Source organism: Bombina bombina, chromosome 4 (assembly GCF_027579735.1).
Source record: "Bombina bombina isolate aBomBom1 chromosome 4, aBomBom1.pri, whole genome shotgun sequence".
NCBI classification, from domain to species: Eukaryota; Metazoa; Chordata; class Amphibia; order Anura; family Bombinatoridae; genus Bombina; species Bombina bombina.
The window spans coordinates 81,280,719-81,300,182 of record NC_069502.1 but is presented as its reverse complement, the minus strand read 5'-3'; the positions used below and the strand labels follow the sequence as shown (position 1 = coordinate 81,300,182).

The 19,464-nt window shown below is 38.9% G+C and overlaps 1 protein-coding gene across 1 annotated transcript in view; it reads left to right on the top strand.

Moving 5' to 3' along the window:
- ELP3 (elongator acetyltransferase complex subunit 3) overlaps window positions 1-19,464 on the top strand; it is a 625,666-nt gene that overhangs the window by 418,638 nt on the left and 187,564 nt on the right. Inside the window, exons 11-12 of the mRNA XM_053709529.1 lie at window positions 7,521-7,611; window positions 9,014-9,079. Coding sequence (XP_053565504.1) covers window positions 7,521-7,611; window positions 9,014-9,079 — 157 coding nt within the window. The remainder of the gene's footprint in view (window positions 1-7,520; window positions 7,612-9,013; window positions 9,080-19,464) is intronic.

Below are 19,464 nucleotides of genomic sequence, written 5' to 3'. Positions count from 1 at the left end.
GCAGCCACCAACCAGCAAGCGCTATCCAGGGTTCTGAACCAGAAATGTGCCTGCACCTAAGCTTATATTCCTGCTTTTTCAAATAAAGATACCAAGAGAACGAAGAAAAATTGATAATAGGAGTAAATTGGAAAGTTGCTAAAAATTGCATGCTCTATCTCAATCATGAAATAAAATAATCGGGTTCTGTTTCCCTTTAATGGTATACCACTGACATCTAAACCATTAACCCTTCCTGGTACGCCTGCCTTTCTGCAAATTCATCCCAACACACCGGCCCCATATAACTATTTTGCACCTACATTTTCAATTTGCATGTTTTTTTCAGAATTGTGCATGTAATATTTTTAAAACAATGATGATAACCTCCCTCGTATACATTTAGTTAAAATCTCAGTGAACTTCACATAAAAATCACATTGGTAGTACAAAGTTTAAATACATAAACACAGATTTTCAAAAAATATATTTTTCATTCATTTTGTAATCAGTGTCAGCATATTTCCCTTTATATATTATAATATAAGTTGCATTTTAAATTTATTTGGAAATTGAAGCAGTAGATTTTAAAAATATTAAATTATGTATACAGAAAGACAAAATAATAAATATATATTATTTTTTTATCAGTTACCGTAATATCATTTTAAAATAAGCTAGGAATAAATTAAATAATTCGGGGAACTGGTTTTGATATTGTTCCACTTACGATTCTCTTTTGACATTGTATAAGTCACATCAGATGATAAAGTCATCTTAATTAGTTCTATCTGCTTTGGTCAGGGTCCACTTCATGTCAAAGCTGAATATTACTCCATTAGTGCTTTGAAAGCTCCTAATCGTATTATGTGTCCATGGTTTTCAAAGCAAACATAGTTCTCCTAAAAAGTACCATATGATACATTAACAACTAACACCAAAACATTTCACATACTTGAAAGATCTTACCTTTGTATTATGAAATTGTACAAAACATGCAGAATAAATACTCATTGTTTACCATTATAATAAAAGTGCTCATATAAAACCCTTATAAATATACTTTGTTCAACATAAATCAAAGCAAACACTAGAAACATTGTACTTTTATTCTATGTTCAGCAAATTTTAAGTAATTTTTTTCCCCCTTATGTTTTTTTTTTTTGTGGAACACAAAGACAAGCACTGCATGTGCAGATCATTCAAAGTACAATTGCAATCACTCTACTAGTTTCCCAAATGGATACTCACATCTCAGATGAGCACACCAATGTGCTAGTAGGAGCAGGCTGGCAGATTGGGTAGAGGTGTGTCAGCTCACCCCATATACAGATGACCAAAGAAGGCTGTATTTCAGGAATATACCAGTTCAAACAGATTGTCTCTCATATGTTAGTCAATGTGGCAGGCAGGTAAGATGTATCCACTCAGTAGAAATGTTTCCATAAAAGTATATTTATTAAAAACAGGATTTATAAAACAACACAGCAGTGTTAAAAAAGGTGGATAAGGGGTTTTAACAATATCCTCCCTAAAGATGCAACGCGTTTCTCGGTTCTAAAACCGTTTCATCAGGCATAAAATTCATCTTACTCCTGTTCCTGCAAGTGTCTGACCATACATTTATGAGGAAAGATGTAGAAAGCACAGTACGGCTAGTCTTGGGTTAACCGGACCTGTATCCATACCAGAGCTCTGGACTTGGCTTCCTTTATAATATACCTGCAATGTCTACAGAGGAGCAGTATTGGCTCACTATGTCTTGTAGTGTTCCAGTCATCTCCTATGACTTCTGTGTTACACAATCTGAATAGTTAACGCTTTCCTGCACTTGGACCATTGTAGATCAGTTACATCCTATTTATACCTGGGACTGTGTCATGGTTTGCTTATGCCTGAAACCTAAGTAACCTAACTTCCCCTGTGGTTCTTAGAAGTCTTTTTTTTTTTTTTTTTTTATCTGTATATCAGTATTTCAATGTAAGTGTATTATACATCCGATCTTTGTCTATTTACTTTTCTCTACTCTTGACAGACCAAGGCTTTAGAGCCTGGATTTGTAATCCCTGTAAGCTACCTCCATGCTGCACACCTACTTCATGTCTTGTAGGTGTAGTAACTACAAATCTCAGACTGCACAAAGGTAGAGCTGAGTTGCAGTTTAACTGACTACTGTGCTTTGTGGCTTTTCTACAGTCTTTTTGCTTCCTAAGTCTCTGTCGTGCCTATGTGCACGGGAACCCTGACTTTACCCCGACACTGTGATCTCTTCTGTTGCCCCGCCCCTACGAAGTCAGTGCACATGGGGACCTGGCGCTGTAGCTCAACACAATGGTCTCTTCTTTTGCGATGTCAATGCAGCATCAACCCTTTGCCGTGACCCTCATGTTCCTAATCCAATCTCAAATGGATGCCATTGTTTTATATAAGATGAGCAGTCACATGTCACAAGTAAGGGCGTGGTTTAGGGCTGATGGTACCTGTTACATGCTAAAAGGACTCTATTTGTTGCCATACTTGTCCAAAAGGGACATTTGAGGTATGACTCATATTGAATCCATTTTGAACCCTCAGTTACTTCTTGCTGCACTGGATAAATTATTATATTATAATATGAGTAATAGGTTTTCACAAAGAGGAATTCTTGAACCTGACAGAGGTATAAAACAGGTCTACTAAATAAAACAGCTATATAATAGCGTTTGAATATGTAAATTATCATTTGATCAAATTACCAAATGTATTGTAAGATGCTATGACATCTTTTTTAGGAAACTTTGGAAGTCAAAATAAAATGTACATGATTTAGAAAGAGTGTGGAATGTGTTTTTGTTAATACTTTCCAGTTTGGCTTCTTTGGTCAGATTTTTGTTTGGTATCCTGTGTCTAAAATGTCCCTTTTCAGGATTTTGCACATGACTGTATGCCACCAGTGCTTTTCAGTAATGTCTAACATTGTTACAAACATTGTTGCAAAACTGTTGCACTTTCGTTCACAAGATGCGTGCATGCTCACAGGCCTACCGAGGTATGCCCATCTCGACAAAAGATAACAAGGGAAATAATTAAAATTGATAATAGAACTAAATACGGTGTGAATCATTAAAGTTTAATTCTTCTGTGTTGGATTTCATATATTATGTACGTAACTTTGGATGACGATAAAGAATTGCATTGATTCTCTTACATTTCCTTAATTAAATTAAGACACTGACTCACTTTTTTGGGTTATATGCAATAGTAATTTATTTTACAAACAAGATTTTCGTTAAGCACATATTGTAGCCATAAAGTCAATATGATTTTATGAAGGACAGATAATATCAAACTAATCAAAATGCATTCTGTGAGGAAGTTTGTAAACGTGTAGCTGATGGTGCAGGGGATTTGATCTTTTTACATTTTGCAAAAGCATTTCATAGATAGAAGATTATTGTACAAATTGCCACGTAATGCAATTTGGTAACAAATAAATCCAAATTAGATTGTGTTATATCAGGGATATCATTAAATGAGGAGTTGGGAGTTATTGCAGATAACGGACTTAGCAATAAGGACAAGAGGTCATGCACTGAGGTTTGAGGAACAAGCATTTCACCTACAGCAGCGTAAGGGGTTCTTTACAGAAAGAACTATAAGGATGTGGAATTATCTGCGTAACAATTAGTAAATTCAGTAGATGCTTTTGAAGAAAAGGTCTAGATCATTTTTTTGCAAAGCAACTTATAAAGGGATATAACAGTATTGACCGTATAGTAGCTTTTTGATCGAAGACGAAATCTGATTGCCACTTTTAATTCATGAAGGAAGTTTTTCCCTTTCAGCCATAACTGGAAATCACTTCAATATAGTTTGTTTGTTTCTCTGCCTTCTTTTGAATGTACAGCAATACAATGTATGTGTGAAAGGTAACTTGAGTTTCTTGAATGTAATTAGCAAGAGTCCATGAGCTAGTGACGTATGGGATATACATTCCTACCAGGAGGGGCAAAGTTTCCCAAACCTCAAAAATGCCTATAAATACACCCCTCACCACACCCACAAATCAGTTTTACAAACTTTGCCTCCCATGGAGGTGGTGAAGTAAGTTTGTTTCAGATCTAGAGTTGGCTGGAGTAATTATGCCAGTTCCAGTTCTGGAACAGGGGCTGGGGTTTTACTCAAATCTATTCATTGTACCAAAGAAGGAGAATTCCTTCAGACCAGTTCTGGATTTAAAATTATTGAATTGTTATGTAAGGATACCAACATTCAAAATGGTAACTATAAGGACTATTCTGCCTTTTGTTCAGCAAGGGCATTATATGTCCACAATAGATTTGCAGGATGCATATCTGCATATTCCGATTCATCCAGATCACTTTCAGTTTCTGAGATTCTGCTATCTAGATAAGCATTACCAATTTGTGGCTCTGCCGTTTGGCCTAGCAACGGCTCCAAGGATCTTTTCAAAAGTTCTCGGTGCCCTTCTATCTGTAATCAGAGAACAGGGTATTGTGGTATTTCCTTATTTGGACGATATCTTGGTACTTGCTCAGTCTTCACATTTAGCAGAATCTCATACGAATCGACTTGTGTCGTTTCTTCAAGAACATGGTTGAAGGATCAATTTACCAAAGAGTTCATTGATTCCTCAGACAAGGGTAACCTTTTTAGGTTTCCAAATAGATTCAGTGTCCATGACTTTGTCTCTGACGGACAAGAGACGTCTGAAATTGATTTCAGCCTGCCGAAACCTTCGGTTTCAATCATTCCCTTCGGTAGCCTTATGCATGGAAATTCTCGGTCTTATGACTGCTGCATCGGACGCGATCCCCTTTGCTTGTTTTCACATGCGACCTCTTCAGCTCTGTATGCTGAACCAGTGGTGCAGGGATTATACAAAGATATCACAGTTAATATCTTTAAATCCGATTGTACGACACTCTCTGACGTGGTGGACAGATCACCATCGTTTAATTCAAGGGGCTTCTTTTGTTCTTCCAACCTGGACTGTGATCTCAACAGATGCGAGTCTGACAGGTTGGGGAGCGGTATAAGGGTCTCTGACAGCGCAGGGGGTTTGGGAATCTCAGGAGGCAAGATTACCAATAAACATTTTGGAACTCCGTGCGATTTTCAGAGCTCTTCAGTCGTGGCCTCTTCTGAAGAGAGAATAGTTCATTTGTTTTCAGACGGACAATGTCACAACCGTGGCATATATCAATCATCAAGGGGGGACTCACAGTCCTCTGGCTATGAAAGAAGTATCTCAAATACTTATATGGGCGGAATCCAGCTCCTGTCTAATTTCTGCGGTTCACATCCCAGGTATAGACAATTGGGAAGCAGATTATCTCAATCGCCAGACGTTGCATCCGGGTGAATGGTCTCTTCACCCAGAGGTATTTCTTCAGATTGTTCAAATCTGGGGTCTTCCAGAAATAGATCTGATGGCTTCTCATCTAAACAAGAAACTTCCCAGGTATCTGTCCAGATCCAGGGATCCTCAGGCGAAGGCAGTGGATGCATTGTCGCTTCCTTGGAAGTATCATCCTGCCTATATCTTTCCGCCTCTAGTTCTTCTTCCAAAAGTGATTTCCAAGATTCTAAAGGAGCGTTCGTTTGTACTGCTGGTGGCTCCAGCATGGCCTCACAGGTTTTGGTATGCGGATCTTGTTCAGATGGCCAGTTGCCAACCTTGGACTCTTCCGTTAAGACCAGACCTTCTATCTCAAGGCCCATTTTTCCATCTGGATCTCAAATCATTAAATTTGAAGGTATGGAGATTGAACGCTTGATTCTTAGTCATAGAGGTTTCTCTGACTCCGTAATTAATACTATGTTACAGGCTCGTAAATCTGTGTCTAGGAAGATATATTATCGAGTCTGGAAGACTTACATTTCTTGGTGTTCTTCTCATCAATTTTCCTGGCATTCTTTTAGAATTCCTAGAATTTTACAGTTTCTTCAGGATGGTCTGATTAAAGGTTTGTCTGCCAGTTCCTTGAAAGGACAAATTTCTGCTCTTTCTGTGCTGTTTCACAGAAAGATTGCTAATCTTCCTGATATTCATTGTTTTGTACAGGCTTTGGTTCGTATCAAACCTGTCATTAAGTCAATTTCTCCTCCTTGGAGTTTGAATTTGGTTCTGGGAGCTCTACAAGCTCCTCCTTTTGAACCTATGCATTCTCTAGATATTAAATTACTTTCTTGGAAAGTTTTGTTTCTTTTGTCTATCTCTTCTGCTAGAAGAGTTTCTGAGTTATCTGCTCTTTCTTGTGAATCTCCTTTTCTGATTTTTCATCAGGATAAGGCAGTGTTGCGGACTTCATTTAAATTTTTACCTAAGGTTGTGAATTCTAACAACATTAGTAGAGAGATTGTGGTTCCTTCATTGTGTCCTAATCCTAAGAATTCTAAGGAAAGATCATTACATTCTTTGGATATAGTAAGAGCTTTGAAATATTATGTTGAAGCTACTAAAGATTTCCGAAAGACTTCTAGTCTATTTGTTATCTTTTCTGGTTCTAGGAAAGGTCAGAAGGCTTCTGCCATTTCTTTGGCGTCTTGGTTAAAGTCTTTGATTCATCATGCTTATGTTGAGTCAGGTAGAACTCCGCCTCAAAGGATTACAGCTCATTCAACTAGGTCAGTTTCTACTTCCTGGGCGTTTAGGAATGAAGCTTCGGTTGATCAAATTTGCAAAGCAGCAACTTGGTCTTCTTTGCATACTTTTACTAAATTCTACCATTTTGATGTGTTTTCTTCTTCTGAAGCAGTTTTTGGTAGAAAAGTACTTCAGGCAGCTGTTTCAGTTTGATTCTTCTGCTTATAATTTCAGTTTTTTTCATTATAAGATTTAAACTTTGTTTGGGGGTGTGGATTATTTTTCAGCGGAATTGGCTGTCTTTATTTTATCCCTCCCTCTCTAGTGACTCTTGCGTGGAAGTTCCACATCTTGGGTATTTATTATCCCATACGTCACTAGCTCATGGACTCTTGCTAATTACATGAAAGAAAACATAATTTATGTAAGAACTTACCTGATAAATTAATTTCTTTCATATTAGCAAGAGTCCATGAGACCCACCCTTTTTTTGTGGTGATTATGATTTTTTTTTGTATAAAGCACAACTATTCCAATTCCTTATTTTTTATGCTTTCGCACTTTTTTTGTTATCACCCCACTTCTTGGCTATTCGTTAAACTGATTTGTGGGTGTGGTGAGGGGTGTATTTATAGGCATTTTTGAGGTTTGGGAAACTTTGCCCCTCCTGGTAGGAATGTATATCCCATACGTCACTAGCTCATGGACTCTTGCTAATATGAAAGAAATTAATTTATCAGGTAAGTTCTTACATAAATTGTTTTTTTTCCACCTATATTACTTTGTAACTATGTAACAAAAAATTATGCTGTATAGCTAGAAGCACTGTTTAATAAAGAAGACTGAACACAAATGTAAATGTCACCTCTACATATGTATCACTGTACTTTGTCTAATGTTTTGATTTAGACAGTTAAAACAAATGATCAATTATTCACTCTCTCTTTTTTAGAGACATACCAATGCCGCTGGTAAGCTCAGGTGTGGAACATGGCAATCTGAGGGAGCTTGCATTGGCCAGAATGAAAGATTTGGGCACAGAGGTGGGTCATTTTGTCCTTCTCTGTGTACTAAATGGTTGAACTTAATGTATGATATAATAATTTGCAGAGCAACTGAAGTTGTATTCCCTTGAGATAGATAGATATTAATACACTATTAAATAACAATGTTAACTTAAAGGGACATGAAACCCAAAAATGTTCTTTCATAATTCAGATAGAGAATACAATTTTAAACAACTTTCTAATTTACTTCTATTATCTAATCTGTTTAATTCTCTTGTTATCATTTGTTGAAGAAGCAGCTATGCACTAATGGTTTCTAACTGAACACATGGGTGAGCCAATCACAATCGATATGTATATGCAGCCAACAATCAGCAGCTAGAACCTAGATTCTCTGCTGCTTCTGAGCTTGCCTAGATAAACCTTTCAGCAAAGGATAACAAGAGAAGGAAGCAAATTAAATAATAAAAGTAAATTGGAAAGTTGTTTAAAATTGTATTATCTATCTGAACCATGAAAAAACATTTTGGGTTTCATGTCCCTTTAAATAAAACAGTAATAATTAAAGCATGCTCCATTGCTAGCTGTTAGTACACAGATTTATATTGAACAAAATGCATGTTCTAATTTGTTTGAGCATATCATTTTATCACTAGCAACCATGCAATTCTATGTGTTTAACTACCGCAAATGAGTTAAACATGTTAAAGTGCAGTTTGGGAGCCATAGTAGACTGTTTCCGAGCAGGTGATCCAATCAGTAGTTGCAGTTGCACAGCTGGGTCATGCAACTGCTGTTGCTTATTGCGTGTGAGCTTCGGACCAGCACTTTTTCTGGGGCTCACAAGTGGTACTTTAACTATGTCTTTAACCCATTTGTGGGGATTAAACACATAGGGTTGCAGGATCGTTACTGCTAAAATTACATGCTGTAATGAACTAGAGTATGTCATCTTTACACTATTAATAAACATCCTTTTATAGCAAACAAGCAATTTCTTTTTATTATTGATTTTCTAAATATGTTATTTAATGCCCAGATAACAAGTAAGACTTATTTGTAAACATGTCAATGTCTCAGTATCTGTAGCGTCTTTGTGCAGTCTGGTAGCGTGACACACATAGGATACCCTATAGCTGCAGGAGAACAGGGACCAAGGGCAAGTGTTTCCTTTGACAGCGTATATAGGCACTACATAAAGTGAAATGATTTGAATACGCCAACAATAACCTGTCATGTCTTGGTCCTCTGAGCTCCACTCATGTTAATATGTTAATGTGTTCTTGTCTATAGTAAGAATTAAAAAACTACAAAAATGAAACATTAAACATATTAAATATATATTTATTTTTTATTTATTTACTTTGTCATGGATAAACATGTATAAATCTAGAATCCTTAATAATTCAGTTTGTTATAATCTGTATTTTATTTTTAGTGTCGTGATGTCCGTACAAGGGAAGTAGGAATTCAGGAAATTCACCACACTGTTAGGCCCTATCAGGCAAGTATCAATCTAAACAAACCATGGCTGCTGTTGAAAAGCTTTATTCCTTTATTTAAAGCCTCATAGACAAAAATATACGGCTAGATTACGAGTTGTGCGTTAGGGTAAAAAAGCAGTGTTAACAGGTCCTAACGCTTCTTTTTTACTACTGCTGGTATTACGAGTCTTGCAGGTATAGGGGCACCGCAAACTTTTTTGGCCTTACGGCAAAATGACTTACGTAAACTTCGTAGTGTCTTTCTCTTGTTAAGTGTATCCAGTCCACGGATCATCCATTACTTGTGGGATATTCTCCTTCCCAACAGGAAGTTGCAAGAGGATCACCCACAGCAGAGCTGCTATATAGCTCCTCCCCTCACTGCCATATCCAGTCATTCTCTTGCAACTCTCAACAAAGATGGACGTAGTAAGAGGAGAGTGGTGTATTATAGTTAGTTTTTTAACTTACCGGAGTGTACTGTTTCATCTCAGGCAGCATTAGAAGAAGAATCTGCCTGTGATTTCTATGATCTTAGCAGAAGTAACTAAGATCCACTGCCGTTCTCACATATTCAGAGGAGTGAGGTAACTTCAGAGAGGGAATGGCGTGCAGGTTTTCCTGCAATAAGGTATGTGCAGTTAATATATTTCTAGGGATGGAATTTGCTAGAAAAATGCTGCTGATACCGGATTAATGTAAGTTAAGCCTTAAATTCAGTGATAGCGACTGGTATCAGGCTTATTAACAGAGATACATACTCTTATAAAAGTGTAATATAAAACGTTTGCTGGCATGTTAATCGTTTTTATATGTGTTTGGTGACAAAACTTATTGGGGCCTAGTTTTTTTCCCACATGGCTGGCTTGATTTTTGCCTAGAAACAGTTTCCTGAAGCTTTCCACTGTTGCAATATGAGTGGGAAGGGCCTATTTTAGTGCTTTTCTGTGCAGATAAAAATACTGACAGAGACATTAAGCTTCCCTCTGCATGATACAGGACATCTCTGAAGGGCTCAAAAGGCTTCAAAGTCGTGTTTGAGGAGGGTAACAATCACAGTAGACTGTGGCAGTTGTGACTGTGTTTAAAAAACGTTTTTGTCATTTATTATTCTGTTTTTGTTATTAAGGGGTTAATCATCCATTTGCAAGTGGGTGCAATGCTCTGCTAACTTGTTACATACACTGTAAAAATTTTGTTAGAGTAACTGCCTTTTTTCACTGTTATTTCAAATTTTGTCAAAATTTGTTTCTCTTAAAGGCACAGTAATGTTTTTTATATTGCTTGTTAACTTGCTTTAAAGTGTTTTCCAAGCTTGCTAGTCTCATTGCTAGTCTGTACAAACATTTCTGAAACAGAGGATACTTGTTCATTATGTTTAAAAGCCATGGTGGAGCCCCATAGGAGAATGTGTACTAAATGTATTGATTTCACCTTAAACAGTAAAGATCAGTCTTTATCTATAAAAGAATTGTCACCAGAGGGGTCTGTCGAGGGGGCTGCAATCATGAATAATACCCTGTCAGAGGTATTATCCAGATTGCCTGAATTGAGAGGCAAGCGCGATAGCTCTGGGGTTAGACGAGATACAGAGCGCGTAGATGCTGTAAGAGCCATGTCTGATACTGCGTCACAATATGCAGAACCTGAGGACGGAGAGCTTCAGTCTGTGGGTGACGTCTCTGAATCGGGGAGACCTGATTCAGAGATTTCTAATTTTAAATTTAAGCTTGAGAACCTCCGTGTATTGCTTTGGGAAGGTATTAGCTGCTCTGAATGACTGTGACACAATTGCAGTGCCAGAGAAATTGTGTAGGCTGGATAAATACTATGCAGTGCCGGTGAGTACTGATGTTTTCCAATACCTAAAAGGCTTACAGAAATTATTAGTAAGGAGTGGGATAGGCCCGGTGTGCCCTTTTCCCCACCTCCTATATTTAGAAAAATGTTTCCAATAGATGCCACTACACGGGACTTATGGCAGACTGTCCCTAAGGTGGAGGGAGCAGTTTCTACTTTTGCAAAGTGTACCACTATCCCGGTTGAGGACAGTTGTGCTTTTTCAGATCCAATGGATAAAAAATTAGAGGGTTACCTTAAGAAAATGTTTATTCAACAAGGTTTTATTTGACAGCCCCTTGCATGCATTGCGCCTGTCACTGCTGCGGCGGCATTCTGGTTTGAGGCCCTGGAAGAGGCCATCCATACAGCTCCATTGACTGAAATTGTTGACAAGCTTAGAACTCTTAAGCTAGCTGACTCTTTTGTTTCTGATGCCATTGTTCATTTGACTAAACTAACGGCTAAGAATTCCGGATTCGCCATCCAGGCGCGTAGGGCGCTATGGCTCAAATCCTGGTCAGCTGATGTGACTTCAAAGTCTAAATTACTCAACATTCCTTTCAAGGGGCAGACCTTATTCGGCCTGGTTTGAAAGAAATTATTGCTGACATTACTGGAGGTAAGGGTCATACCCTTCCTCAGGACAGGGCCAAATCAAAGGCCAAACAGTCTAATTTTTGTGCCTTTCGAAATTTCAAGGCAGGTGCAGCATCAACTTCCTCTGCTTCAAAACAAGAGGGAACTTTTGCTCAATCCAAGCAGGCCTGGAAACCTAACCAGTCCTGTAACAAGGGCAAGCAGGCCAGAAAGCCTGCTGCTGCCTCTAAGACAGCATGAAGGAGCGGGCCCCTATCCGACAACGGATCTAGTAGGGGGCAGACTCTCTCTCTTCGCCCAGGCGTGGGCAAGAGATGTTCAGGATCCCTGGGCGTTGGAGATCATATCTCAGGGATATCTTCTGGACTTCAAAGCTTCTCGTCCACAAGGGAGACTTCACCTTTCAAGATTATCTACAAACCAGATAAAGGAAGAGGCATTCCTAAGCTGCGTACAAGATCTCCTTGTAATGGGAGTGATCCATCCAGTTCCACGGACGGAACAAGGACAGGGGTTTTATTCAAATCTGTTTGTGGTTCCCAAAAAAGAGGGAACCTTCAGACCAATTTTGGATTTAAAGATCCTAAACAAATTCCTCAGAGTTCCGTCATTCAAGATGGAAACTATTCGAACTATTTTACCCATGATCCAAGAGGGTCAGTACATGACCACAGTGGACTTAAAGGATGCTTACCTTCACATTCCGATTCACAAGAATCATCATCAGTTCCTGAGGTTTGCCTTTCTAGACAGGCATTACCAATGTGTAGCTCTTCCATTCGGGTAGGCTACAGCCCCAAGAATTTTTACAAAGGTTCTGGGCTCACTTCTGGCGGTCCTAAGACCGCGAGGCATAGCGGTGGCTCCTTACCTGGACGATATCCTGATACAGGCGTCAAGCTTTCAAATTGCCAAATCTCATACAGAGATAGTTCTGGCATTCCTGAGGTTGCATGGGTGGAAAGTGAACGAAGAAAAGAGTTCTCTATCTCCTCTCACGAGGGTTTCCTTCCTAGGGACTCAAGTAGATTCTGTAGAAATGAAAATTTACCTGACGGAGTCCAGGTTATCAAAACTTCTAAATGCTTGCCGTGTTCTTCACTCCATTCCGCGCCCCACGGTGGCTCAGTGCATGGAAGTAATCGGCTTAATGGTAGCGGCGATGGACATAGTGCCATTTGCGCGCCTGCATCTCAGACCGCTGCATGCTCAGTCAGTGGAATGGGGATTACACAGATTTGTCCCCTCTACTAAATCTGGATCAGGAAACCAGAGATTCTCTTCTCTGGTGGTTATCTCGGGCCCATCTGTCCAAGGGTATGACCTTTCGCAGACCAGATTGGACAATTGTAACAACAGATGCCAGCCTTCTAGGTTGGGGTGCAGTCTGGAACTCCCTGAAGGCTCAGGGTTCATGGACTCAGGAGGAGAAACTCCTCCCAATAAATATTCTGGAGTTAAGAGCAATATTCACTGCTCTTCTGGCTTGGCCTCAGCTAGCAACACTGAGGTTCATCAGATTTCAGTCGGACAACATCACGACTGTGGCTTACATCAACCATCAAGGGGGAACCAGGAGTTCTCTAGCGATGTCAGAAGTCTCCAAGATAATTCGCTGGGCAGAGACTCACTCTTGCCACCTGTCAGCGATCCATATCCCAGGTGTAGAGAACTGGGAGGCGGATTTTCTAAGTCATCAGACTTTTCATCCGGGGGAATGGGAACTCCATCCGGAGGTGTTTGCTCAATTGGTTCTCCGTTGGGGCAAACCAGAATTGGATCTCATGGCGTCTCACCAGAACGCCAAGCTTCCTTGTTACGGATCCAGGTCCAGGGACCCAGAAGCGGCACTGATAGATGCTCTAGCAGCGCCTTGGTTCTTCAACCTGGCTTATGTGTTTCCACCGTTTTCTCTGCTCCCTCGTCTGATTGCCAAAATCAAACAGGAAAGAGCATCGGTGATATTGATAGCGCCTGCGTGGCCACGCCGGACCTGGTATGCAGACCTAGTGGACATGTCATCCTTTCCATCATGGACTCTGCCTCTGAGACAAAACCTTCTAATACAAGGTCCTTTCAATCATCCGAATCTACTTTCTCTGAGACTGACTGCATGGAGATTGAACGCTTGATCCTATCAAAGCGTGGCTTCTCCGAGTCAGTAATTGATACCTTAATACAGGCACGAAAGCCTGTCACCAGGAAAATTTACCACAAGATATGGCGTAAATATCTTCATTGGTGTGAATCCAAGAATTAGTAAGGAGTAAGGTTAGGATTCCTAGGATATTGTCCTTCCTCCAAGAGGGTTTGGACAAAGGATTATCAGCTAGTTCTTTAAAGGGACATATTTCTGCTCTGTCTATTCTTTTACACAAGCGTCTGGCAGAAGTTCCAGACGTTCAGGCATTTTGTCAGGCTTTAGTTAGAATTAAGCCTGTGTTTAAACCGGTTGCTCCTCCATGGAGCTTAAACTTGGTTCTTAAAGTTCTTCAAGGGTTTCCGTTTGAACCCCTTAATTCTATTGATATCAAACTTCTTTCATGGAAAGTTCTTTTTCTGATGGCTATTTCCTCGGCTCGAAGAGTCTCTGAGTTATCTGCCTTACATTGTGATTCTCCTTATCTGATCTTTCATTCAGATAAAGTTGTTCTGCGTACAAAACCTGGGTTTTTACCTAAGGTGGTTTCTAACAAAAATATCAATCAAGAGATTGTTGTTCCATCATTATGTCCTAATCCTTCTTCAAAGAAGGAACGTCTTGTGCATAATCTAGACGTAGTCCGTGCCTTGAAGTTTTACTTACAGGCTACTAAAGATTTTCGCCAAACATCTAACCTGTTTGTTGTTTACTCTGGACAGAGGAGAGGTCAGAAGGCCTCGGCAACCTCTCTTTCTTTTTGGCTTCGGAGTATAATCCGTTTAGCCTATGAGACTGCTGGACAGCAGCCTCCTGAAAGGATTACAGTTCATTCTACTAGAGCTGTGGCTTCCACCTGGGCCTTTAAAAATGAGGCCTCTGTTGAACAGATTTGCAAGGCTGCAACTTGGTCTTCCCTTCATACTTTTTCCAAATTTTACAAATTTGATACTTTTGCTTCTTCAGAGGCTGTTTTTGGGAGAAAGGTTCTACAGGCATTGGTTCCTTCCGTTTAAGTTCCTGCCTTGTCCCTCCCATCATCCGTGTACTTTAGCTTTGGTATTGGTATCCCACAAGTAATGGATGATCCGTGGACTGGATACACTTAACAAGAGAAAACATAATTTATGCTTACCTGATAAATTTATTTCTCTTGTAGTGTATCCAGTCCAGGGCCCGCCCTGTCCTTTTCAGGCAGGTCTAAATTTTAATTAAACTACAGTCACCACTGCACCCTATGGTTTCTTCTTTCTCGGCTTGTTTCGGTCGAATGACTGTATATGGCAGTGAGGGGAGGAGCTATATAGCAGCTCTGCTGTGGGTGATCCTCTTGCAACTTCCTGTTGGGAAGGAGAATATCCCACAAGTAATGGATGATCCGTGGACTGGATACACTACAAGAGAAATAAATTTATCAGGTAAGCATAAATTGTTTTTTTTCTATAGGACTTCCATAGCGCCAGTATTACAAGTCTGTCCTGGGAGGCCAAAAAGGGAACGGTGCACCCTCTACCTCCAAGATCCCATTCTAAAGTTAGTAGTTTTGAGTTTTACACTACAACGCCGTAGCAAAAAAATTAATAACTAAAGTTCTAAAAAGTACACTAACACCCATAAACTACCTATTAACCCCATAAACCGAGGACCTCCCGCATCGCAAATACTAAAATAAATTTTGTAACCCCTAATCTGCCGCTCCGGACATCACCACCACTATAATAAACATATTAACCCCTAAACCCGCCGCACTCCCGCCTCGCAAACACTAGTTAAATAATATTAACCCCTAATCTTCCGCCCCTAACATCGCTGCAACCTACATTATATTTATTAACCCCTAATCTGCCGCCCCCAACATTGCCACCACTATATTAAATGTATTAACCCCTAAATCTAAGTCTAACCCTAACACCCCCTAACTTAAATATAATTTAAATAAATTTAAATAAAATTACTATAATTAACTAAATTATTCATATTTAAAACTAAATACTTACCTATAAAATAAACCCTAAGCTAGCTACAATATAACTAATAGTTACATTGTATCTAGCTTAGGGTTTATTTTTATTTTACAGGCAAGTTTGTATTTATTTTAACTAGGTAGAATAGTTATTAAATAGTTATTAACTATTTAATAACTACCTAGCTAAAATAAGGACAAATTTACCTGTAAACTAAAACCTAACCTAAGTTACAATAACACCTAACACTACACTACTATTTAATAAATTAACTAAATTTAATACAATTAAATAAATTAAATTAGCTAAATTACAAAAAAAAAACACTAAATTACAGAAAATAAAAAACAAATTACAGATCTAATTTAATTACACCTAATCTAATAGCCCTATCAAAATAAAAAAGCCCCCCCCCCAAAAAAAAAACCCTAGCCTAAACTGCCCCAAAGAAATCAGCTCTTTTACCTGTAAAAAAAAAAAAATACAAACAGCCCCCCCAGCAGTAAAACCCACCACCACACAAACAACCCCCCAAATAAAAAGCTAACTAAAAAAACCTAAGCTCCCCATTGCCCTGAAAATGGCATTTGGATGGGCATTGCCCTTAAAAGGACATTTAGCTCTTTTGCATGCCCAAAGTCCCTAACCTAAAAAATAAACCCACCCAATACACCCTTAAAAAAATCCTAACACTAACCCCCAAAGATTCACTTACCGGGAGAAGTCTTCATCCAAGCGGTAAGATATCCTAAACGAAGCTGGCAGAAGTGGTCCTCCAGACAGGCAGAAGTGGTCCTCCTTACGGACAGAAGTCTTCACCCAGATGGCATCTTCTATCTTCATCCTTCTGACGCGGAGCGGCTCCATCTTCAAGACATCCGCCGGGGAGCATCCTCTTCAAACGACGTCTTCTTCCGAATGAATATCACTTTAAGTGACGTCATCCAAGATGGCGTCCCTTAGATTCCGGTTAGCTGATAGAATTCTATCAGCCAATCGGAATTAAGGTAGAAAAAATCCTATTGGCTGATTGGATCATCTTGGATGACATCACTTAAAGTGATATTCATTCGGAAAAGGACGTTGTTTGAAGAGGATGCTCTGCGCCGGATGTCTTGAAGATGGAGCCGCTCCACGTCGGAAGGATGAAGATAGAAGATGCCGTCTGGAGGACCACTTCTGCCTGTCTGGAGGACCACTTCTGCCTGTCTGGAGGACCACTTCTGCCCGTCTGGAGGACCACTTCTGCCGGCTTCGTTGAGGACATCTTGCCGCTTGGATGAAGACGTCTCCCGGTAAGTCAATCGTCTGGGGTTAGTGTTAGGATTTTTTTAAGGGTGTATTGGGTGGGTTTATTTTTTAGGTTAGGGGCTTTGGGCCTGCAAAAGAGCTAAATGCCCTTTTCAGGGCAATGCCTATCCAAATGCCCTTTTCAGGGCAATGGGGAGCTTAGGTTTTTTTTATTTGGGGGGTTGTTTCTTTGGGTGGTGGGTTTTACTGTTGGGGGTTGTTTGTATTTTTTTTTTACAGGTAAAAGAGTTGATTTCTTTGGGGCAATGCCCTGCAAAAGTCCCTTTTAAGGGCTATTGATAGTTTAGTTTAGACTAGGTTTTTTTTTATTTTGCAGGGGCTTTTTTATTTTTATAGGACTATTAGATTAGGTGTAATTAGTTTAAACATCTTGTAATTTGTTTTTTTATTTTCTGTAATTTAGTGGGGTTTTTTTGTGATTTAGATAATTTAATTTATTTAATTGTATTTAATTTAGTTAATTTATTTAATATTAGTGTAGTGTTAGGTGTTAGTGTAACTTAGGTTAGGTTTTATTTTACAGGTAAATTTGTCTTTAATAACTATTCTGCCTAGTTAAAATAAATACAAACTTGCCTGTAAAATAAAAATAAACCCTAAGCTATATACAATGTAACTATTAATAGTTTAGACTAGGGGTTTATTTCCCCATAGAAATCAATGTGGCTGCGTTACTGAGTTTTCCGCTGATTTTTGGCAGGTGTTAGACTTTTTCTCAGCCGGCTCTCCCCATTGATGTCTATGGGGAAATCGTGCCTTTTAACGCCGGGTATGTAAAAACCTGTAATACCAGCGCTGTAGGCAAGTGAGTGGTGAGAAAAAACTGCTCGTTAGCACCGCACAGCTCATAACGCTAAACTCGTAATCTCGGCGATAGTTAATTTTACATATGTATGCGAGTTTTTTGTGTGTATAAAAATGTGTGTGTATATGTATATATATATATATATATGTGTGTGTATATATATATATGTGTGTGTGTGTATATATATATATATATATATATATATATATATATATATGTGTGTGTGTGTATATATGTGTATATATATATATATATGTGTGTGTATGTATGTATATATATTTATGTATGTGTATGTATATGTATACATATGTGTGTGTGTGTATGTATGTATGTATATATATATATATATATATATATATATATATTTCTCTTGTTAGGTGTATCCAGTCCACGGATCATCCATTACTTGTGGGATATTCTCCTTCCCAACAGGAAGTTGCAAGAGGATCACCCACAGCAAAGCTGCTATATAGCTCCTCCCCTAACTGCCATATCCAGTCATTCTCTTGCAAGCTCTCAACATAGCTGGAGGTAGTAAGAGGAAAGTGGTAAAATATAGTTAGGTTTTTCTTCAATCAAAAGTTTATTGTTTTTAAATGGTACCGGAGTGTACTATTTTATCTCAGGCAGCATTTAGAAGAAGAATCTGCCTGCGTTTTTCTATGATCTTAGCAGAAGTAACTAAGATCCACTGCTATTCTCACATATGTCTGAAAAGTGAGGTAACTTCAGAGGGAGAATGGCGTGCAGGGTATCCTGCAATAAGGTATGTGCAGTTAAGTTTTTCTAGGGATGGAATTTGCTAGAAAATGCTGCTGATACCGGATTAATGTAAGTTAAAGCCTAAATACAGTGATTTAATAGCGACTATTATCAGGCTTGCTATCAGAGGTATATACTCTGATTAATGTGCAATATAAAACGTTTGCTGGCATGTTTAATCGTTTTTATATATGCTTTGGTGATAAAACTTATTGGGGCCTAGTTTTTTCCACATGGCTGGCTTTATTTTCTCTTGTTAAGTGTATCCAGTCCACGGATCATCCATTACTTGTGGGATATTCTCCTTCCCAACAGGAAGTTGCAAGAGGATCACCCACAGCAGAGCTGCTATATAGCTCCTCCCCCCACTGCCATATCCAGTCATTCTCTTGCAACTCTCAACTAAGATGGAGGTCGTAAGAGAACTGTGGTGTTTTATACTTAGTTTATTTCTTCAATCAAAAGTTTTTTATTTTTAAATGGTACCAGAGTGTACTGTTTATCTCAGGCAGTATTTAGAAGAAGAATCTGCCTGCATTTTCTTTGATCTTAGCAGAAGTAACTAAGATCCTTTGCTGTTCTCACATATTCTGAGGAGTGAGGTAACTTCAGAGGGGGAATAGCGTGCAGGTTTTCCTGTAATAAGGTATGTGCAGTTTAAATATTTTTCTAGGGATGGAATTTGCTTGAAAATGCTGCTGATACCGAAGTAATGTAAGTAAAGCCTTAAATGCAGTGATAGCGACTGGTATCAGGCTTATTAATAGAGATACATACTCTTATAAAAGTGTATTTTAAAACGTTTGCTGGCATGTTTAATCGTTTTTTACATATGTTTAGTGATAAAACTTATTGGGGCCTAGTTTTTTCCACATGGCTGGATTGAATTTTGCCTAGAAACAGTTCCCTGAGGCTTCCCACTGTTGTAATATGAGTGGGAGGGGCCTATTTTGGCGTTTTTTTGCACAGCAAAAATTACAGACA